This window comes from Podarcis melisellensis (genome assembly GCF_964234715.1).
Source record: "Podarcis melisellensis genome assembly, chromosome: 8".
Lineage (NCBI taxonomy): Eukaryota > Metazoa > Chordata > Lepidosauria > Squamata > Lacertidae > Podarcis > Podarcis melisellensis.
Window position 1 is genome coordinate 73,561,573 of NC_138540.1, and position 24,319 is coordinate 73,585,891.

The 24,319-nt window shown below is 45.2% G+C and overlaps 1 protein-coding gene across 1 annotated transcript in view; it reads right to left on the reverse strand.

Annotated features, from left to right (window-relative positions):
* Positions 1-10,250, reverse strand: part of ATP4A (ATPase H+/K+ transporting subunit alpha) — a 28,729-nt gene extending 18,479 nt beyond the window's left edge. The window contains exons 1-7 of the mRNA XM_081920557.1: positions 10,114-10,250; positions 6,843-6,974; positions 6,019-6,078; positions 3,844-4,047; positions 3,362-3,475; positions 1,363-1,497; positions 83-200 (exon numbers count right to left, since the gene is read on the reverse strand). Of these exons, the coding sequence (XP_081776683.1) occupies positions 83-200; positions 1,363-1,497; positions 3,362-3,475; positions 3,844-4,047; positions 6,019-6,078; positions 6,843-6,974; positions 10,114-10,125 (775 nt within the window). The 5' untranslated portion in view covers positions 10,126-10,250. The remainder of the gene's footprint in view (positions 1-82; positions 201-1,362; positions 1,498-3,361; positions 3,476-3,843; positions 4,048-6,018; positions 6,079-6,842; positions 6,975-10,113) is intronic.
* Between the last annotated feature and the right edge of the window lie 14,069 nt (positions 10,251-24,319).

Below are 24,319 nucleotides of genomic sequence, written 5' to 3' on the forward strand. Positions count from 1 at the left end.
CTCTCTCTCTCTCACACACACACACACACACACACACACACACACTGCCCACCCATTCACACACACTTGGACACTTTCCTACCTTCTAAGCACATGGTAGAGAAAAAGGCAATGTTTCTAGTTTCCAGGGGGCTCTCGTGGGTGCATTCGGGGGCTCTTGTCTGAGGCTCTGATTCCCCAGTCAGAGAGGAATTATCCACCTGAAAGGGAGAGAGAGAAGCGTGATTCATGCATGTGGCTATTTGCCATGGACTGCCTCTCCCCACATGAACTGACATGGTCCTCACCGAGATAATCATCTGAGGCCCTTCTTTGTGTGCCCTCTCCATGGGACACAAGAAGGAGCCTTTTCAGTGGTGGCCCCCTGCTTGTGGAACGCTCTCCCCATGGAGGCATACCTGACACCATCTTTATGTACTTTTATGTTACAGGCAAATATTTTTCTCTTTATCTGGGCTTTGGTCCTTAATTTCAAGGGTGGCATGGTGGACTCTATTAGAGGGGCATATCTGCATAACTGTGCTTTTAGCTTTCCCCCTTGGTTTTATAAATGTAATTTGTTTTGCGCCACTCTGTGAGAAAAGGGACTAACGGATATTGATAATAATATCAAAAGCCCTTGCCTACCCCTCGCTTTCCTCCCTGAAATTTACCCTTCTGCACCAAGACGGCATTCTAGAAAGGTGGGTTTTATCCAATGTTTGTTAGCCTCAGAGTAGACCCTTGGAAAGTAAAGGACACCATCACATTAGGCCCATCAATTTCAGTGGGTGTATTCTGAGCAGAATTGAGTTGGATACAAACTCTTTGCATGTAACGAACAGGTGAGTATGGATGCCTGGATAGGTGAAAATTCGTTGGCAGGGAGGGATTTGTTTAGGTAAAAGCGGCTGGTGGGGGAAGGGTGAAGCACTGTGCTGCAGTTGCATAGGAGAAGGAGATGGGTGAAGCCCTGTGCTTCTCTGCTGCCACTGCGTAGAAGTGGCTATCAGGATTCACATGCTCCAAGTGACCAAGTAATGCGTCAGCTCCCTTCCCAGTCTGATCTTGTCCAGCGCTTTCTTCTCACAGTGGCCGACCAGATGCTTCTGGGCAGTCCCCAAGCAAGGTTGTAGCCTTCTTGCATTGTCTTTCTCCAACAACAGGCATACTGCCTCAGGTAGTGGAAGTGGTACATAACCATCATACGTTGTAGCTATTGGTAGCCTTGTCTTCCATGAATTTATCTACTTCTCCCCAGGCAAAAAAAATAAAAATCAGACTTTATGGTTTGCTTCATCCAGGAGAGGGCAGCAGAGGCACAAGCTACGAGAAGGTAGGTTTTGCTTAGACTTTCCTGCTTCCCACAAAGGTCTTGTGTACCTTGCAGCCTTGCGAGGTGATAATCCTGATGTCTGCTGGGACGCGGTCTCCCCCTTTGATCTCCACCAGGTCGCCCACCACCAGCTGATTGGCGTTGATCTGGAACTTGTCGCCATCTCGAATCACTGTGGCTTGCTATGGTCGGGAGGAACAAGAGTCAGACATTAAAACTTGGAAACCTATAAATCACACCTCCAGATGGGACTATTGTAATGCGGGGCGCGGGTGGTGCTGTGGTCTAAACCACTGTGCCTCTTGGGCTTGCCGATCAGAAGGTTGGCTGTTTGAATCCCCACCACGGGGCGAGCTCCCGTTGCTCTGTCCCAACCTAGCAATTTGAAAGCACGCCAGTGCAACTAGATAATTAGGTACTGCTGTGGCGGAAAGGTAAATGGCATTTCCGTGCACTCCGGTTTCTGTCGCAGTGTTCCGTTGCTCCAGAAGCAGTTTGGTCATGCTGGCCACATGCCCTGGAAAGCTGTCTGTGGACAAACGTCAGCTCCCTCGGCCTGAAAGTGAGATGAGCGCCACAACCCCACTGGACTTAACCATCCAGGGGTCCTTTACCTTTACCTATTGTAATGCACTGTATTTGAGCCTGCTGCCATGATCATGCAGCACCTCTGCTGAAATAGCAGCACTGGCTGGTAATTTGCTGCCTAGCCATGGCTGTCTACACATTACTGCTTATTCTGGTTCCAGTGTTCTCCCACTGCTGGTGTTTTTGAAGCTGAATAGTCACGACATTAGCCACAGTCCATAGGTGTCTTGTAACTATCTCGCAGTTTACCCATCAACATCTTCTGTCTCATCCCTTTAACTGAAGATGCTAGGGATCAAACTTATTATTATTATTGTTGTTGTTTAGTTGTTTAGTCGTGTCCGACTCTTTGTGACCCCATGGACCAGATCACGCCAGGCACTCATTATTATTACTCCTTATTAATAATAATTATTATTAATTAGATTTATATACAGCCCTTCATCATAAGATTTCAGAGTGGTTCGCAGAATAAAATATAGGATAAAAACAAGTTTAAGGTTCCTGCTTGGTGCAATGAATTCATAGAATCATAGAGTTGGAAGAGACCACAAGGGCCATCGAGTCCAACCCCCTGCCAAGCAGGAAACACCATCAGAGCACTCCTGACATATGGTTGTCAAGCCTCTGCTTAAAGACCTCCAAAGAAGGAGACTCCACCACACTCCTTGGCAGCAAATTCCACTGTTGAACAGCTCTTACTGTCAGGAGGTTCTTCCTAATGTTTAGGTGGAATCTTCTTTCTTGTAGTTTGGATCCATTGCTCCCTGTCCGCTTCTCTGGAGCAGCAGAAAACAACCTTTCTCCCTCCTCTATGTGACATCCTTTTATATATTTGAACATGGCTATCATATCACCCCTTAACCTCCTCTTCTCCAGGCTAAACATGCCCAGCTCCCTTAGCCATTTCTCATAAGGCATCGTTTCCAGGCCTTTGACCCTTTTGGTTGCCCTCCTCTGGACACGTTCCAGTTTGTCAGTGTCCTTCTTGAACTGTGGTGCCCAGAACTGGACACAGTACTTCCATATGCCAACAGAAACTCTTCCCCAGAAGATAAAGAGAAGTCAGGGGAACTCTGAATTCTCTCATTTAATTGATCTTAACAAAATAAATTACTGACAGCAGAGGAAAGCACTCAAAGCATGAAGTCTGCTGCTGAGCTATGATTTCTTTCCTTCAACTATTTGGGTGCAGCAGGAGTAGAAAAGATCAAATGCTCCCTCTTACATTCCTTTAGTCTCCTATGGCTATTTTTCATTAAAAGAAAGAAAGAAAGAAAGAAAGAAAGAAAGAAAGAAAGAAAGAGAGAAAGAACTTGGAATTGCCAGTTTCACTTCTACAAATTACAGGTACCTGATCTGTGGTTGTGTGTGCACACCTGCGTGTAAACCTGGCCTGATCCTTCACTGCCTTCAGCCACATTTGCAACAGCAGTCACCCAGGAACTTTCCCCTTACCTGTGGCACTAGATTCTTGAAGCTCGCAATGATGTTGGTGCTTTTGAATTCCTGATAGTAGCCGAAGCAGCCGGTCACGACCACGACAGCAATGAGAGCAATAGCCAAGTATAGCTATATGGGGAAGAAAGCAAAAAAGAGCCTATGATCTTTGTGTAGTATTTTGTCACTCCAGTCCAGCAGCTGTTACGCCTTCAGTTTCCACTTTAAAATTCTGCATTTGTTGGAGCATCACTGCTGGGTGACCTGAACCTCACCACCTTTCGCTCACCAGTTTTATTTCTCACCACTGTGTCCTCCTCATAGCATCTTTTAAGACAGGGATGCAGAGGGGAATGGACAACAGTGCCCTCCAGGTGTCATAGGACTCCAGCTCCCATCAGCCCCAGCCAGGATGGCCAAAGCTCAGGGATGATGGGAGTTGTAGTCCAGTCACACCTGGAGGGACTACAGCTTCTCCCAGCCCTGCTTTCGGCACTTACGTTGTCTGCACTGGTGAGGTCACCTTGCCCGAGCTGGATGCCAAAGGCAATGAGGCAGATGGCTGCCGCCACCCACATGAGGCACTGCAGCCCCCCGGCCAGCTGGCGGGCAAACTTCACATACTCAGGAGTGCCCTTGGGGGGCTTCAGCTCATTGGGGCCATCACGAAGAAGGATCTCCCCTGCCACAGTGCTGCTCAGGCCCTGGAAGTAGAGAGAAGGGGAGGTAGGGCCATTAGAAATACTTCCCCCCAGGATTGAAGTTGGGGAATAGACAATTCTGAGTCCCCAGCTTGTCCTCTGCTTTGACGCTCCCAAATATTTGGGTCCAAGAAGGCTACCTCCCTGAAGTGTAGGTGGGTTCCCACGAGACAAGACAGAGTTATAACAGTAAGAAACTTTATTGAACTACATCACTGGGAAATAGAGTCAAAACAACTGCTTATACAGTGGTACCTTGGGTTACATACGTTTCAGGTTACATTCGCTTCAGGTTACAGACTCTGCTAACCCAGAAATAGTACCTTGGGTTAAGAACTTTGCTTCAGGATGAGAACAGAAATCGTGCTCTGGCGGCCCCATTAGCTAAAGTGGTGCTTCAGGTTAAGAACAGTTTCAGGTTAAAAACGGACCTCCCGGAACGAATTAAGTACATAACCAGAGGTACCACTGTATACATTTCTGTAAGCCTGGGCCACACCCACTCACAACTTGATTGGCTGTCTAAACTTCCAGACTGCGAATCACGACTCAGAGTTCAAGGGCCAATGGCAGAGGCCCAAATCCTGAAATGTTCTGTGATTGGACAACATGTATCGAATCAGAACACAGGCGCTCAGAATCCTTAGTCCAGACTCAAGCTCAGGCAAACACAGACCACTGAAAACACAACACTCCCCAAAGCCCATTTGGTGGCTGTGCTATAGCTGGAGGCAGTAATGCTTCTCAATCAACAATTTCTGGAAGCTACAGGAGGGGAGAAGACTCATGTTCTCAGGTCCTGCTGGAGGGTTTTTTCCACAGCTATCTGAGTGGCTGCTGTGAGAACAGGATACAAGATTACATTGGCTTGATCTAGTAGGCTATTCTTATGTTCGTTTACTCCCAAGACTATGAAGCGCGTTCCAAAGAGATCATGAAAGCAAATGTGGGTTGTGGGGCGGGGAAAGCTTCTTCAACTTTTCTTTTACAAAAATGCATGGTTGGGAAAAAAATGCACCTTGAGATCAAATCTTGATATGGCAAAAGAACCGATTTCAAACGGATTGTGTTTCTAAAAGTTCTGACACAGTAGCTCAATATTTGCCAGAAGAGCTGGGGCTTTCAGCTCAAAAAAACAAAACAAAAAACCACAACAATTGAATTCTCTGGATAGTTTAAGTACTCCTTCTTACCTAAGAAGCATAATATAAGGTCCAGAGGTAGCATTATTATCAATTTATGGTGGGGTGGAAGGTTCACAGGCTATAAAGGACTTGCTCACTAATTTATTGACTGCTACACGAATTATGATAGCTAGGAAGTAGAAGGGGCAAGCAGAATATAAAATAGGAGAATTTTATAAAGAGGTGTGGGGATATAGCTATTAATGATCAATAAACATGTGCCATTAAGGCAGTGGCATAGCATGGGGGGTGCAGGGGGGGCCGGCTGCACCGGGCGCAACATCTGGGGGCGCGCGCTCGCACTCGCAGCCCTCTGCCCATACCGGGTTAGGGGGCGCAAATCCCGGGTGCTGACAACCCACGCTACGCCACTGCATTAAGGTAAGATGGGGAATACGCAGGAGAAATGATTTCGAGGAAATATGGAAGGTGTTTGTAGAATCTGTACCGTTAAACAGAAAGGGGTCAAACCATCACAAGGGGTATTGAAATTTTGCGAGGTTGGAATGGTTGGGGGTGGGGGTGCACATTTTTATTCTTATTTCTTTATTATTATTACTTTGTCAAAAGAAAAAAAAGAAAAAAGAAAAAGCATAATATGCCACTGACGTTGTGAGGTAATATGTGCTTTGAGTTTGAATTTTGACATTTTGGACACATTTTTAAAATCCCTGTAATATTTTGTTTCAACACTAGATGGCGTACAAACATTCAGATTGGGAGGACCCCAGACAAGAATATACCACACTCAGATTGTCGTATATCCCCTCTTTAAACCTGTTGGCATCACCTTGGTGACACTGGTCCGATGCTTGAGCTCCAGGTCTTCTATGGACAACTGGTGATCGTCCTAAAAGGGAAACCAGTGAAGAGAGAGTGGTTTCAGAGGGGGGAGGGAAAGGGATATTGGGTGGCAGGGACTGCCTGCTGCTGCCGCTGCCTCACAACTACGACATAAAAGGTAAAAAAAGAGAGAAAAGGTAAAGGGCCCCTGGATGGTTAAATCCAGTCAAAGGTGACTATGGGGTTGCGGCGCTCATTTCACTTTCAGCCCGAGGGACCTGGCATCTGTCCACAGACAGCTTTCCAGGTCACGTGGCCAGCATGACTAAACAGCTTCTGGTGCAGCAGAACACCATGATGGAAACCAGAGCGCATGGAAACGCCGTTTACCTTCCCTATTTATCTACTTGAACTGGTGTGATTTCGAATTGCTAGGTTGGCAAGAGCTGGGACAGAGCAATGGCAGCTCACCCTGTCATGGGGATTCGAACCGCCAACCTTCCGATCGGCAAGCCCAAGAGGCTCAATGGTAAGCCTACAGGAGCCCCTCAGAGCAGAAGGGACCCCACCTTAAAGCAGCCGCTGTCCCTGCCAAGGTCACCCAATGAGCTTGGTGGCTGAACAGAGATTTAAACCTACGCCTTTTGCCAAGTCACCATGTTGTCTTTCCAGATAACAAGTAACACCGGCAGCAGTAGATAGGATGGTAAATATGATAAATAAATATTCTGGAAGTGTGATTGCAAGCAAGGGCCTTTCTTCAGTTGCCTCTCTGTCTCACGGAATAAGAGTGCCTTTGAGAACGTCCGAATCAGCATTCAGCTGACTTACCACATCCATCTCTTTCTTCATACTCTCCAACTTCTCTTTCTTCTTTTCCCCTTTCTTCTTCTTCTTGATCTTGACATCCATTTCCCCACCAGGATGTTTCTCCATTTCCACAGAGTACATCTCGTACTTGTCCTGAAGCCAAGAGTGAGGGGAAAATAGAGATTTGTGACCTTGAACTGATGCACCATGGCAATGTAATCAGCTGAAACTTTAGTTTTGGGGAAAGGCACTCTGCACATGCTCAGAAGCACATTCTTTTATTAACCGCAAGGGGAAGGAACTTTGCATATGAATAGAGGCACTGTCTTTCATTAATTGCTGGGGAAAGGATACTTTGCATGGGGGAATGCAGTTGGCACAGGCTGAGAGGCACTATTAATGGGAAGGAAAGGCACTTCACACATGTTCAGAGGCCTGTCCTTTATCGTATTTCGGAGCGCAAACCCAACAAGCAGAACAGATATCTCCCTTGCAGTAGAGACTGAATTCAAATTCAACAAGATAGGAGATTTTTCTCAAAGTGAGGGTTCTTGTGAGGGCACCGTTTCTTTGTGCCTGAGGAACTGGGTGGTGGTGGTCACGAGCTTGCCTGGATCTGTTCCTCAGCATAAGAAAAAACAACCGCAACTCGAGTGGATTAATCTGCCTGCATTTGCGAAGGGGAACAAAATCAGTAGTTCTAAGCGTGGGGGAAGGGGCATCTTTTCTGTGGGTTGGATGCAGTTTACTCCATCTATAAGTGGATTTAAGATTGCAACCAAAATTAACTGAACCCTGGCCAAAGCACAGGCCAGCCCAAATCAGTTCAATTGGTTCAGGATCCAGGATTTTTAAACCCTGCTGATTTCAGTGGGATAATGTACTGGAAACCCCCCCCCCATTTAACATGTGGGACATCTCTCTTTCTCTCTCTCCTCTCTCCCTCCACATAGCAATTCCCTCAAGATTTATCTTCACAGTCTTCTCTCTAGTTGGGAGAGGGGTTGTTTGTTGATATTAATTTTTTGTACTGTATCTTTATTTTTACAGTGGTACCTCGGGTTAAGTACTTAATTCGTTCTGGAGGTCCATTCTTAACCTGAAACTGTTCTTAACCTGAAGCACCACTTTAGCTAATGGGGCCTCCCGCTGCCACCGTGCCGCCGGATCACGATTTCTGTTCTCATCCTGAAGTAAAGTTCTTAACCCAAGGTACTATTTCTGGGTTGGCGGAGTCTGTAACCTGAAGCGTATGTAACCCGAGGTACATGTGGAAAATGTTCCATTTGGTTGTTCACTTTTTGGTGAGTTTTATTTATTGTTTATGACTACTTTCGTAATTTTTTTTTTAAAAAAATTATGCACATTTTTTCATGTTGTAAGCCACCTTGAGCATGGTTTTAACTATGGAAAGGTGGCATACAAATAAAAAGATTAATTAATTAATAGTTGTGAGGTTTAGAATTTTTTTTAATGCCCCTGCCAGAAGCTGAGATTCTGCTCAGATGGTTGGATTCCTATTTCTACCCTGTTCTATGTTCTGCTGTGAGTTCACTGCCTGGATAACTCCAGGATATGTGAAATGAAGCCAGCTGATGAAATCTTACATCTCTGCAAGACTCAACAACTTCCTAAACCCAGAATGACGGAAACTATATTACAAATTGTCATGATTGTTCTCAGCCTTGCTATGTCTGTCGGCTGCCACTTATTCAACTTATGCAACATCTAATCTTCTATATGGGTGGTGCATTCACAATTAACAAGAAGGACTAGAACCCTCACTTTGCCTAAAAACATGCATTGAAAGGTGGCAACACCTCGCTCCGTTGGCTCTCTTTCACTAGCTAGATGTCGAACATGACAGGGTGATTTATAAGTGCCAAGGGTAGGAAGAAGCAAAGCTGCCAATTTCACCTTTTCATTTTCCACTCTTCTTTTCAGCTCTCCACATTCCCACATCACTTTGCCTGTATGCATTTTAATACAAACTGTACCCTAGTATAGTCAAACTTTGGTTATTGAATGCAATCCATTCCGGAAGCCCTTTTGGCTTCTGAAAAACATTCGAAAACCAGAGTATTTACTTCTGGCATTCGGGAGCCAAAACATTCCAAAACAGAGGTGTTTGGGATCCGAGGTTTAACTGTAAATGCAATTCTGTACACATCACTTGACTGGAGAACTGCATTGAAAAATTCAGAGAAGTGAGAATTTCAAAGTAATTGCTGTATTTTAGTTTTCATGGAGTTGAATGTTAGGAGGATTTCCCTTTAAATATGAACTGGGTAGAATTTCTCCCTCATCTCTTGTCAAGGGGGACCTTTGGAAACCATCATAGCAGAGTGCAGGTTTAACTCTGGCACTGTTGCTTTTCTGCAGATTCGTGCACGAATCGAGTGGGTAGAGTTCTCCAGAAGACTGTGACACCAAGAAATGCAGAACTGGAAGGACCATATAGGACATTTAGTCCAACTCCTGATCAATGCAGGGATCTTGCAATTGCAGCATCCCTGACTCATGATTCTTCCAGTGCTTCAATACGTCCGGTGAAGGAGACCCTGCCATCTTGCAAGGCAGTCTGTTCTACTGGCACACAACTCATTCCATTAGGAAGTTTCTCCTAATGTATAGCAGAAACCAGCTCTCTTGCCTTCCCCATACATTCAGTCTATTCCTGTCCCTTGAAGTAGCAATAAATAAGTCACCCCCCCCCTTTTGCATGGCAGAATTTCAGATATTTGAAGGCAGTTATCCTGTCTCCTTTTCATCTTCTCCAAATTAAAAGCAGTCAACTCAACTGTTCTTCATAGAACTTGATTTTCCAGATTCTGCAAAATCTTCGCTGGTCTATTTTGCCTGCCCCGTGATATTTATGCAATAATAGTGAATTAGTGGTGGGTTCAGGCTGGGCCATCCACAAACCATTCTGCTTTATTAGCTGTTCTGCAACACCTCTCCAATGTCACTGCCACCAGGAGGGCAGTTCTTGTGCTGTAACAGTGCAACAAAAGTGGAACAACACCCCCCTACACAACAGAACATTTGTGGTATGAAAAATTACCAGACTTCAGCTGGAAACTACGGGGCTTCAGAATTTGGAAACCAAGTTGTATATCTGCCCTGAAATATCTGCAGCCACAATTAGTATTGGAAGTGGGATCATGTATAGCGTCCCTGGTCCCACCACGGTCACAGATCATCAAGAATTCACAAGAAAAAGGAGGCCAGAGATGGAAACCTAAAACCTCTGTAAAACGGGGGTGTCTAGGTGAAAGCAGAAGTTCCTTACCGCCTTCCCCATTTTGATTCCTTTGGGTCTGTCTTCTCTAAGGCCAGCAAGACAGACCCGGGTGGGTCTCGAGTGTCAGGCTGCTGCAGGTGCTCTGTGGCTCAGGGAGGGTAAACGGTGACCCCTCTCGGGTGTCCCCCTTTTATCAATTCCTCTGGGTGCCACCTTGTCCCAGGGAGGAGAGGGGATGCCAAGCCCTCTTGCGTGCTTTTTTGAAGTCACGCACCAGGAGGCGACAGCCTCGGAAGAGAGAAAACAAACACCCAGGGGAGCAGGCTTCACCTTGGACTCCCCTTTCCACCCATGGCAACTCCCTCTGGAGCAAACACATTCAGGCGTCGAAGGCAAAGACCTTGAAGGTGAGGGGGATGAAGGAACAGGCCATATAAAAGGACAGAGCTGGTGCCATTAAATACAAGGCTCTGGGGGAAAGCCACGGCTGTGGCTCAGTGGTAGAACATCTACTTTGCATGCTGAAAGGTCCCAGGTTCGATCCCTGCCATCTCCCTGTGTGGCTGGAAGAGACCTCTTGATTCCCCCCAGTATTAGTGGCCACTGAGCATACGCAGTTCTCACAAGGCTGTTTCTGGGTCCCCCCTCCCCAAGATTAGATTATATTTCTGCAAACCTTGTTTATATTTCCTCCCCCTTGTGCCATTTTGGCCGGAACATGAGCACATCACACTGCAACATTTTGTTGCAGGCCCCTCAATGTGTTATGATTAATGGATTTGATTTCAAGCTGTGGGGTGCAGTTTATTATTATTTCTACATGTAAGCACCCTTGATCGCTGCAACAGATACCCCAAGAGGGGAGACAGGAATAGTAAGGTCTGGTCAGTAGGCCACTAGTTATGAGCTGTGCAACTGAGCCATGAAGGACCATCAACAGCGACTCCCCCCAAAAAAAAACTTCTCTTGATGATGCCACTGTGGCAATGACACATAAAAAGAAGGCGATGGAAGTATGGCAATTACAATATTTGTTAAGAGTGCTGAGAGTTGTTGGGAGACTCTGATTCCCCTCACAGAGCTGCGGTTCCCAGAGTTCCTCAGGAAGAGACAATGGTTGAGAAACCACTTTGGAAACTGTAGTTCTATGAGGGGACTAGCGGTTGCCTTATTTATTTTATTTATCAGATTCATATAGCATCCTTCATCACAAGATCTCAAGGCGGTTCACAAGATAAAAATACAAGGTGACTATCAGCACCCTTAACAAACACCAGCTCCCAGAATTCTTGGGGGGCGGGGAGGGGAGCTGCGGTTGTTTAAAGTGCTTTTAATAGTGGTTTTGCGGCATGGTGTGAAGGTGACCTAAATGGGAAATGATTCAATTTTCGTCCCCCTTCCTCTGGCACGAAGCTTTGCGAAAGAACCACAGCTGTGGTAGCCACGTCAAGTGGAAACTGCTATAGCCTCGCAGCAAGCATCCTACGTGGCCTTTCTGTGGGATTTGGCGTTGATCATGCCTCTCAACTTTGAGCTTTCAGTTTGTGGTTCTTGAGTAGGAGAACAGGAGAGGTTTGAGGGCAAGCGACTTCTGCTAGCATCTGAAGAGATTTCTCATTCCCCTCCCTTTGTTAAACACTTTATTTAACCGACAAACAAAAAGCACAAAAAACACAAAATACCCCCACAGTTCATCAGGTTATACTTCCCTATTTGAAAGAGAGGAAATTCCTTGGAGGCCAGATCTGCTGCCCCTATCGATCCTGCTGCCCGAAGGCCGTTGCCCCAATTTGCCTCATGGTTGGGCTGGCCCTCACTTAGACCATTCTTGCATTGTACAACTCTCCTCATCCTTCCAGGGATTGTTTGTCTTGCAGCTACTAATAAGCTACCAATGTTGATAGAAATATAACAATAATATAATTAAAACCTGTTAGTTGTGTTACAGGAATTTATGTAAAGGTTGGGGGGGGGGGGGTTGCCCCTCCAGCAGACAATATAGACCCCCCTGACTACCAAACTCAACACAATCACTCCTGCGTATCTCTATTCAACAAATACAACAATTCACTGATAAATGTACAGTGGTACCTCAGGTTAAGTACTTAATTCATTCCGGAGGTCCGTTCTTAACCTGAAACTGTTCTTAACCTGAAGCACCACTTTAGCTAATGGGGCCTCCTGCTGCCGCCGTGCCATCTGAGCACGATTTCTGTTCTCATCCTGAAGCAAAGTTCTTAACCCGAGGTACTATTTCTGGGTTAGCAGTGTCTGTAACCTGAAGGCTATGTAACCCGAGGTACCTCTGTATCTATGTACTGGCTCACTGGGAAAACTTTAGAAAGTCATATAAAATTTGCTCCAGTATGGATTTGCGCCATTCCAACTTTGTTCTGTTCAGGAAAGGAATGGCTACCAAGGAGGGAGTCTGGGATGTGGGCAGCCACAATCCCTGAAACATGGGATCACATATACAGCAGCCTCTTGCACAAGAGATAATCACTGGCACCCTGGCGTCTCATGGACAATGGCAAACCAGCCAGGAATGGATTAGGTCCTGGGTCAGGACAAAGGAGTGTGATTACTTGAGGGGGAACCAGGAACATGTAAATATCCCTATTGTATCACTTGATGGGTTTACAGTGGTGGGCAAAGGAGGTTGGGGGCAAACCTGGCGAACTGGTTCCTACCAGAAAACCCGTCCCTGTTTGTAATGTATGCATGATGTATCTGGGATGTATGCATGATGCTTCACGTGAGGTGTTTATGGGAAAAGGGGAAACTGATAAAAGAGGAAGCATCCCTTTGTTCGGGGCTTCTCCCTGCTTCTTCTATGGGGTGGCTAGAAGTTCTGTTGCAACAGTCTTTGAAATAAAGACCAGGCCTACAGGCTGCTGTTTTGCTCCTATTTTCTTGGCTGGTGTCTTTATTTGGGAATCCAAGTGAGCCTGGGAATTTTCCTTTTACAGTTGCTTTTTACGCAAAAAATAATAATAATCTCTAAGCAATTTACAGCTTATTTAAAAACATAAGCAGAAGGCCCACACCACATCTTCTTTTTAGGATTTGCGCTCATAGAATTGCAGAGTTGGAAGGGTGGTGTGATTGTGGCTTTTATTTTGTTCATAGACAATAGCGGAGGCTCCTCACGTCCCACTTTCCTCAGTATCTCTTAGCGGGCTGCCCTTTCCCTCCTGGTTCTTCGCTGTTGTTCCTTTCTCCCCTGAGGGACCTTGACAGGACCTTGCACTAAAATGCCCCAGCCTTGCGTCCAGAGCTGCCTCTGACATGTTCACAGACCTTCGCCTTGTGCTGGAGCCAGAAATCTCTGGGGAACAGGGCCCTCCTCCCCAACCCCGGCTTATCAGCTGGTGACCTTACAAAGAGGAAGGAGAGATAGGGAAGCTGAAGGATTAGCGTAGGCAAACATAACTTGCATATGTGAGATGTGAAAGTGTCAGTTTGCCTTCTCCGCTGTTACGCAGTGTGCCGCCTGTACAATAGCATTCTATTCCAGGTCACGTGCTACAAACTTGCATTAGAAACCTTGCTGGGAGCCATGTAACCAACTGCAAACCACCCCATGTACACATGTATAACCCAGTTCTAAGATAGCTGCATTGACTTCCAGTTCATTTCTGGGCCCAGTTCAAGGTGCTCATGCCAGGACTTAAAAGCCCTAAATGATTTGGGTCCCACATACCAGAAAACCTGCCTCCTTCCCTCGGAAGGGCCGGGTGGTGGTGACTCAGGAGAGGGTCTTCTCTCTTGGCCAGGCCTTAAACTGTTAAATTCCTTCCCCAAAGACCCTCAAATGCCCCTGTTTTCCAGGGCAAGTCCCGGATTTACAGAAGCCGTCCTGGTTTTTTTTATTTGATCCCAGAATGCCCCGCTTTTCCTTAGGAAATCCCTATTTTCATTGGAGAAATAGTGGAGATTATGGAGTTATCCAACCTCATCTGAAGCAGCCCTGTATAGAGAAGCTTTTTTAAAATGTTTATTTTTTTATATATGTTGGAAGCCACCCAGAGTGGCTGCAGCAAACCAGTCAGATATATAAATGTTATTGTTATGAATTAGTATATTGGTGTAAATATTATTGGTATACAGTGGTACCTTGGGTTACAGACACTTCAGGTTACATATGCTTCAGGTTACAGACTACGCTAACCCAGAAATAATATCTTGGGTTAAGAACTTTGCTTCAGGATGAGAACAAAAATCGCACGGCGGCAGTGGGAGGCCCCATTAGCTAAAGTGGTGCTTCAGGTTAAGAACAGTTTCAGGTTATGAACGGACCTCCAGAATGAATTAAGTACTTAACCCGAGGTACCACTGTATTGGTATAAATATTATTGTTATTATTGAATAGGGCGTCCCTATTTTCATTGGAGAAAGGGTGCGTCCGGCTTCTTCACTTTACAGCTTTCAACGAATGATGAAGATCTACCATTTTACCCTGGCGTTTGACACCTGAGATGTATGTTTTCTGGGATTATCCTATTCCTGTGATTTGCTTTTCGCTGTTTTCAGTTCTGAATTTCAAGTCATCGTCTACAACCCTCAGACCTGCTGGCAAAGGGCAGATAATTCATTCATTATTAATTCATTCACTCATTACAATAGATAGGATCATAGGAAGCTGCCTTGTAACTGAGTCAGGCACCTGGTCCATCAAGCTTCATACTATCTACACTGACTGGCAGCCACCCGCCAGGATTTTGGGCAGCTTCTTTCCCTGCCCCAGATGGAGATGCTGTGGATCAAACCTGAGGTCTTCTGCATGCAAAGCAGATGCTCTGCTGCTGAGTTATGGCCCTGCAGAATAAGTGTGAGAAGCACATACGTAACCAACGGCTTGAATAAGGGATGAAACTGCATTTCAAATTCCAGAAGCCTATGTAGAATGCCTAATTGGCGGTGGCAGAGGCAGCGAGGGAAGTATTTCAGCTAGACCTTTCCTTCAAGGAGCTCAAGACAGCATACATGGTTAACTGTTGGAGATGCAATAGGGATAATGCTTCTCTAAAACATATGTTTTTTCATTGTCCTGTATTGAAAGATTTTTGGCAGAAGGTAACTGGAACCATCAACAGAACTGTACAGAACAACCATACATTTGCAGAGCAAAATAGCCTCTTGAATTATATAGCCAGCACATGGAACCTTAGTAAAGGTAAAGGGACCCCTGACCATTAGATCCAGTCGTGGCCGACTCTGGGGTTGCGGCTCTCATCTCGCTTTATTGGCCGAGGGAGCCGGCGTACAGCTTCCGGGTCATGTGGCCAACATGACTAAGCCACTTCTGGCGAACCAGAGGAGCATAGGTGAACCAGAGCAGCACACGGAAACAGCGTTTACCTTCCTGTCAGAGCAGTACCTATTTATCTACTTGCACTTTGACATGGTTTCAAACTGCTAGGTCGGCAGGAGCAGGGACCGAGCAACGGGAGTGAACCCCGTTGCGGGGATTCGAATCGCCAACCTTCTGATCGGCAAGTCCTAGGTTCTGGTTTAACCCACAGCGCCACCCGCGTCCCTCACAAAAGAACAATATGAGTGGACTCTTCATGCCCTTACCACAGTAAAAAGACTGATCCTGATGAATTGGAAAAATAAAAATGTGGCTCCCTTCTATGATTGGATTGAAGACTTGTACAAACTCGCAACATATGAACTATTTACATATAAATGGACAAATTCAGACATAGACAAATTCAGTGGTATTTGGAATCCAATCTTACAAATACTGTAATAGGTTAAGATCTGGTGATGCACTATAACAACCTTGTATACAGTTTTTCCCCCTCCCCACTTTGTTTTTCCTTCCTCGTGGGTTCTCTTTCTCTTTTTCTTTTTTGTTTGCGTCTCACCATGTTTAGTGCACATATAATTATGTACATAATAAATATGTTACCAAAAACCCCCACAAAACAGCATACAGGGTTTCCTCCCTCCCCATTTTATCTTTACAGAAACCCTGGTTAGGCTGAGATGGTGACTGGCTCATGGCTGTCCATTAAACTTTGTTGCTGAGTGGGGATTTGAACCCTGATCTCCTGGATCCAGTCCACTGCATCACAAAGGCTTTCAATCCAGTTTCAAATCACTTCTCTGCCTTGAAGCTCACTCTGTTGTATCATGTGTCAACAGGAAGGCAGATATGAACGCAGCCGTCAGATTTCGACTCTCCTATATTTCATAGGAGCCGCACCCTTCATAGGAGCTGCACCCTTGAGCCGAGCCAGCTAATACGCCATACATTGCTATCTTTCCTTCTGGAATTTTGTTTCCTGGCCTTGTGACTTTCCTTGCATTGTACATGGCCAAATTGTTCTCAAGGCAACGAGCTCAAGGCTGCTTATCGAGTCACTGCTTGCATCACTACACAAGGCCAGATCTTCAGTCTGAAGGGAGGACAAATCCACAGCGTGGGTGGCGCTGTGGTCTAAACCACTGAGCTTCTTGGGTTTGTTGCTCAGAAGTTCAGCAGTTCAAATCTGGTTGATGGAGTGAGCTCCCGTCCCAGCTTTTGTCAACCTAGCAGTTCGAAAGCACGCCAGTGCAAGTAGATAAGTTGGTACCTTTGTGGTGGGAAGGTTAATGACGTTTCCATATGCTCTGGTTTCCATCACCATGTCCCATTGCACCAGAAGCAGTTTAGTCATGCTGGCCACATGACCTGGAAAGCTATCTGTGGACAAACGCTGGCTCCCTCAGCCATAGTCGCCTTTGGTTTTTTTTTTTATATTTTTTTTAATAAATATTTATTAGAGTTTTTAGAAAAAAATACAATAGTAATAAACATTATTGCTTTGTTTTAACAAAGTTTCATAATATCCTTGAACTTCCTCACGTCTCCCGCTCCCATTTACATCTTTAATAAATTTTTGTCAAGCAAATTATCATCTTATTTCCAAATCTATAACCACTTGCTTAAATACCATAAAATAATTCTCCAACTAATTGTTTCTCTTAATCTCTCTTATCATCAATTCTTAATCTATTTTAATGATGGCCAATTATTTATAACCAAGCATCCTTCTTAACATTCCACTAAGTCACAATATTTCTGCAGGTAGGTCTTGAATTTCTTCCAATCTTCTTCAATCCTTTCTTCTCCCAGGTCTCGGATTCTGCCAGTCATCTCCGCCAGTTGCATATAGTCCATCAGTTGCATCTGCCATTCTTCCAGCGTGGGCAGATCTTGAGTTTTCCAATTCTTAGCGAGTAGTATCCTTGCTGCTGTTGTTGCGTACATGAAAAATGTTCTATCTTTCTTTAACACCTTCTGGTCGACAATGCCCAGAAGAAAGGCCTCTGGTTTCTTGGTAAAGGTATACTTAAACACCTTTTTCAACTCATTATATATCATTTCCCAGAAGGCCTTCACTTTAGGGCAAGTCCACCAGAGGTGAAAGAATGTTCCTTCATTTTCTTTACATTTCCAACATTTATTATCAGACGAATGGTATATTTTGGCAAGTTTAACTGGGGTCATGTACCATCTGTATATCATTTTCATTACATTTTCTTTCAAAGCATTACATGCAGTGAAATTCAACCCAGTGGTCCACAACCTTTCCCAGTCCTCAAACATAATGTTATGCCCAATGTCCTGTGCCCATTTTATCATAGCCGACTTAACCATTTCGTCTTGCGTATTCCATTTCAGCAGCAAATTATACATTCTTGAAAGTACCTTAGTCTTAGGTTCTAACAGCTCTGTTTCCAACTTCGATTTCTCCACCTGGAATCCTAACTTTTTGTCACTTTTAAAAATTTCCTTAATCTGAGCGTAATGTAACCAGTCTCGCACTTTATCCTTCATTTTCTCCATACTCTGCAATTTCCAATTGTCCCCATCTTTTTCTAACAGTTCCCAATATTTTGGCCAGTAGGCTTCCATATTGGGTCTTTTCCAAGCCTTAGCTTCCAAGGGTGAAAGCCACCTCGGAGTTTTATTTTCCAATAAGTCTTTGTATTTTGTCCAGACATTAAACACTGCTTTTCTGACAATATGGTTCTTAAAGGCCTTGTTTATCTTAACTTTGTCATACCACAAATATGCGTGCCAACCAAAAGCATTGTTATAACCTTCCAGATCTAACACGTCAGTGTCTTCGAGAAGTAGCCAATCTTTTAGCCAACAGAAAGCTGCGGCTTCATAGTACAGCCTTAAGTCTGGCAGGGCAAAGCCCCCTCTTTCCTTTGCATCTGTTAATATCTTAAACTTGATTATTGGCTTTTTGCCCTGCCAGACAAATTTAGAAATATCTCTCTGCCACCTCCGAAAACACTCCGTTTTGTCCACAATTTGCAATGTTTGAAACAAAAACAACATCTTTGGCAGCACATTCATCTTAATGGCAGCAATTCGGCCTAACAAGGAAAGTTTCAATTTTGCCCAACTTTCCAAGTCTCTCTTAATTTCAGACCAACATTTTTCATAATTATCCTTAAATAGACTCAGATTCTTGGCTGTTATATTAACCCCTAGGTACTTTACCTTTTTCACCAATGATAATTCTGTTTCTCTCTGAAACCGTTCTGACTCTGTATCTGTCATATTTTTCCCTAACACCTTCGTTTTTTGTTTATTTAGCTTAAATCCTGCGACCTGTCCAAAATCATGTATCAGTTGTAAAACTCTTTTCGTACTAGATTCTGGCTCCTGCAATGTCAAAACTAGGTCATCTGCAAAAGCTTTAAGTTTATATTGTTTCGCTCCGACCTCAATCCCCTGCACCAGCCGGTCACCTCTAATCAAGTTCAGGAGCACCTCCAGGACTGAAATAAATAACAGAGGGGAAATCGGGCAGCCTTGTCGTGTTCCTTTTTCAATTTTAAATTCTTCCGTTACCACATTGTTAACTATCAATTTGGCTTTTTGTTCTGAATATATTGCGTCAATCCCATTTTGAAAACCCCGCCCCGCTCCCATTTCTTTTAAATTTCCCTTCATAAATTTCCAAGAGATATTGTCAAAGGCCTTCTCCGTGTCTATGAAGATCAAAACTGCTTTAGTGTTTATATTTGTTTGCAAAAGTTCCAAAATGTCTATAATGTTCCTTGTGTTTGCAAACATGTGTCTTCCTGGGAGAAAGCCAGCCTGATCCTTGTGAATTACTTCATTCAAAGCTCTTTTAAGTCTGCTTGCTAAAACATCAGCAAATATTTTGTAATCCACATTTAAAAGGGAGATGGGGCGGTAGTTCTTCAGTTGTGTCTTTTCAGTTTCTGATTTTGGTATCAACGTGATAAAAGCTTCCTTCCACGATTCCGGCACCTTCTTTCCCTCCAAAATTTCATTGCTGACCTCCATAGCCATAGTCGCCTTTGACTGCACTTAACTGTCCGGGGTCATTCACCTATTTACCTTACCAAGCCACATAACCCATGGGCTAAGCTGTCAAACCGGTGGTTCAAGTCCCCATAGCTGCTGATTATCCAACATCCGTTGGGCTTGCAAAGCCCCAAAGCCACTTGAGCTGATTTAAGGACCTTCTTCTGCATTGTCCTTCAAAATGAGGACACAGCTCTGCACAAACTTTGCATGTGCTATTTCTAAATGCAAATTGAGAAATACCATTTGATGTAAATAGAAATGCAATGCATCTCCTCATGGAATCATAGAGTTGTAAAGGACCCCAAGGGTCATGTAGTCTAACCCCCTGCTATGCAGGATTCTCAGCCAAAACATCCCTGGCAGGTGGTCATCAGAATGGGGAAGACTGTGATCTGATGACCTGGGAGCCTAGTCTGGGAGCTAACTGTTGATTGGCACCTTCAAGGCCTCTGATCTCCCTCCTTAGGGTCCTTTGGCTGTGTATACACCATACATTTAAAGTACATTTAAACCAGGACCCTCCCTTCCAAGAATCCTGGGAACTGTAGTTTAACCTACACAGAGCTACAATTCCCAGCACCCATAACAAACTACAGGGTTCTTTGGTGGGGTGGGATTGCGCTTTAAGCATGCTTTAAATCTATGGTGCACACACAGTTCTTTATCTTTAAAACCAGACTTGGACCTAGCAGCCCTTAAAATAATTCTACAAATAGAGGATTACTCTCTGTAAAATAGGACACATGGCCAGCTAATCCTGCTACAAATATAATGACTTGACTTGCACAAAAGCAGAAGAAGTTTGCCGAGGTCAAGTTAGCTGTGAGTACAGTGGTAGCTGCGGACATGCCACTGAGATTGTCACTGCCAAACACTTTAGGGAAATATGGAAGTGATTGTACTGAACGGAGAGCACAGCACAGCATGGGGGCGTAATGAGTCACTTGCATATTCTCCAAGAAACTTGTGGAAGGCAGCAATGCACGCTATTGGCAAACACGGCTGCTATGTGATCACTGGTGTTTCGCCACTGCTGTGTGGATGACATGTAACAGGGATAGCTGCTGATTGCAACAACAACAACTTATTCTTATTCTTGTTCTTGTTCTTGTTCTTGTTCTTGTTCTTGTTCTTGTTCTTATTCTTATTCTTATTCTTCTTATTCTTATTCTTATTCTTATTCTTATTCTTATTCTTATTCTTATTCATACCCCGCCTATCTGGCTAGGTTTCCCCAGCCACTCTGGTCAGCTTCCAACAGAATATTAAATACACGATAAAACCTCAAACATTAAAAACTTCCCTACACAAAGCTGCCTTCAGATGTCTTCTAAAAGTCAGGTAGTTATTTATCTCCTTGACATCTGATGGGAGGGCGTTCCACAGGGCGGGTGCCACTACCAAGAAGGCCCTCTGCCTGGTTCCTTGTAACCTCACTTCTTGCAGTGAGGGAACCGCCAGAAGGCCCTTGCTACCACAGGCATGCCCCTGTCTTTCCGCATAGCCTGCCTCACAGGTCTGATGTGAGGCTAAAATGGGGTAGTTCGGTTCCTTGGAGGACGTAGGAGTCTTCAAATAAGGGGCAGCTTTTTCAGGGAAAGATGCTGATATAACGCCAAGGTTGCAGGTTCGGTCCCCGTTAGGGACAGCTGCATATTCCTGCATTGCAGGGGGTTGGACTAGATGATCCTCAGGGTACCTTCCAACTCTTATGATTCTATGAGTCAAGAGCCCTAGAAAGGAGTGTCCAGATGGAATGAAGCAGGGATGGGGAAGCTTACTAGTCAACACTGGTTTCCCCACACTCTTTTGTCCCAGGCGCCTCCTGGAGGGGTGTCCAGAAGGGAATGTGACCTTTGGGCTGAAAAAGGTTCCCCTTCCTTTCCAGAAAGCAAAGAGGAAACAAGGTTCTTGTCTTCGTGGTATTTCCAATCTTGCGGCAGCCCTTACAGCCATGCCTGTAATGCAGACGCAGGTGACTAAGTCTAAGAGACCAGAGTGCCTGGAGCTATTGGCAGAGGTGAGGTTCGAACCAGGTGCTCAGTCCCACATTTGCCGAGGTAACAAAGGTGCAGGGCAGCAACAGTCACCACATAGGAGAACCGAGCAGTGCATAAGACCTATGCTGGTTTGCCAGTTTCCCTGAGCCTGCGGTTCCTCTCTCATTTAGGCTGCACACACCATGCATTTAAAGCCATCCTGAATCCTGGAAGCTGTAGTTTGCTAAGGAAGTGGAAAATGTAAGAAATGCAGTTCCCAGGGTTTTTGGTGAATGTGCTTGAAATATATGGTGTGTAAAAAGTCGAAGATGTGTCTAGAGGGAGTGGGTTGTTGGGAAACTCTCAGCTTCATCTCCTAGCAGTTGCGGGAAGCAGGAAATGTCAACATTTTAGTTTATCAGATACTAGATACTGCTTATTGGGAAAGTCCCATCATCTCCCCATGTGCTAACCAGGCTGTGAATGGCAAAATTGTAGCTTGCTCAAATTACTGTTGCACCACATGACTTGAACCGAGTTTGGTTTCAAGGCTGAGCTGTTTCTACGCTCTGGATAACTTGTCCCTTGACCCCTGCACAGGAAGGGGATTTTACGGTGGGGGTTTGTGGGCTGGACCCATCTATAATAATGCACATGGAAACGAGCCAATCAATATGGACTCACAGGAGAGGTAGATCTTAGGAACATAAAAAGGTAAATGTAAAGGACCCCTGACAGTTAAGTCCAGTCACAGAAAACTCTGGGGTTGCTGTGCTCATCTCGCTTTAAAGGCCGAGGGAGCCAGCGTTTTGTCCACAGTTTCTCCCAGTCATGTGGCCAGCATGACTGAGCCACTTCTGGTGAAACCAGAGCAATGCACGGAAACACCGGAGCATAACCTATTTATCGACTTGCACTTTGACGTGCTTTCGAACTGTGAGGTTGGCAGGAGCTGGGACCGAGCAATGGGAGCTCACCCCGTCGTGGGGATTTGAACCACTGACCTTCTGATCGGCAAGCCCAAGAGGCTCAGTGGTTTAGACCACAGCGCCACCCATAGGGAACTTTTTTATAGTCAGACCATTGGGCCATAAGGCTGCATTCACATGGCCCTGGTGAATATTGTATTAGCCTTTGGGAAGCGGACAAAGTTCATGAATTTTTGCTATATTTCCCTTGCCTTTAAAGGAGGCTGAGGGTTTAAAAATAAAATCCCCAAAGGGTGGGGAAGCTCTGGCCCATGGATGTAATCAGGCAGGACAGGCCTCCATCTTTGACATTCAAGGCTGTTTTAGCCAAGCTACCAGCACCCATTCTGCTATGAAGTTGTAGAGGAAAAGACATGGTTGGGTCATGGGGAGATTTCAGGCATTATCAATCGGCTGATTGGCGCCTCCTGCTAAAAGCTGTGCTTTGTAATTGCCAACAATCTGCTGATTGTCACTGGGACTTGCAACATCACCACCATTTCAAGTGTCCGTTTGGCAGCTCCCACCATATTTCTGATCAGAAATGCCCCTGGAATCTGAAGGCACTTACCAGAGACTCATCCAGATTCGATAGACTACTTTAGCTATTCACCCTCATTTGACTGCCAGGAGGCTAGATGATGCTGCATCAAAGCAAGTGGTATTCCACACGCTCCACTGCATTTCCTCACCATTTCCCTTATTGTAAAAGTCCGGTATTTGTTTCCCAAATTTGGGTCCCCAGCGGTTTTTAGACTACCACTCCCATCATCCCTAGCTAGCAGGAGCAGTGGTCAGGGATGATGGGAACTGTAGTCCAAAAACAGCCGGAGAACTAAGTTTGGGAAACACTAATCTAGATAAACAAGAGGCATTGTCAGAGTTCAAAGACACATAGGAACCAAGCAAAAGTCTTTGAGGAGAGTGTGAAGGAGGACTTGTGAGTTGGGGTCCAGCTAGGGAGCTGGGTGAGGTGTGGGAAGAGTCCCAAGGGCCACCTTGGGAGGTTTAGAGGGCCGCATTTGGTCTATAAGCCTGAGGTTCCTCATCCCTGGGGCTACAAGATTAGGACAAGAAGATCCCCCGTCCTACTTACAATATTCGTTTGATATCACTCTGTGTTATTTTTCTGTTCTTTTGTATTTTTATTTTTTAACTTTTACAAAGCTGAAGACATGGCCTTGGGAGAGTGGCAATGGTTTATCTCTCACACTTTCAAGATTTATTTACATTGTCCACAGTGGCTCTCAAAGCAGCTTATAAAACATTCTCACAAGACAAATGCATCCAAGGAGAGGAGGATGAGCGGAGCTCACAAGTACAGACAATAAGGCACCTGATTATGTAGTGCACACGGCCTTCCAAGTCACATGCTGGCGACGAGGCTGATCACAAATCTTTAAAGCAAATTTGTCCATCTAGCATATATTTTCACCAAAAGCACAACCAGCTTCTACGCACTGAAAACATGCTACAGCAGCCTTAATGAACACCAGGGCCGACAAAGCAAGGGGCTGGTGCCCATTGGGGCTGATAGGGTGGGCGGCAGGGAGTCCAACAGCAGGGGGCACCAGAGGCAACGACAGGCAGAGCCACAGCTAATGCGAGGCAGAGCCAACTAATTCTAGTTTTGCCTGCTCCATCTTCCTCATACAAGAGCAATGCTGAGGTTAATAGGGGAGAGAGCCAATAATAAACCCAACCCCCTTGGCTGGATGTAAGTAGCAAGGCAGGCAGGTGGGTACTGGCCAAGGGGAGACTATGGTTAGGGGGGCACTGCTTCACTCACACCAATGGAGCAGCTGCCGCTGAAACAAAGTCCTGCGTAGCGGGGCAAGAGAGCATCAATTTGTGGTATGAGATTTCAGGTGATGCGCAGCTGCATGTCCCAGGTTTTGCCTGCGAAATACTGGAGAGCCTGGGTGGGAGATCAAGGGGAGCTTTGGCAGAAGGACTGG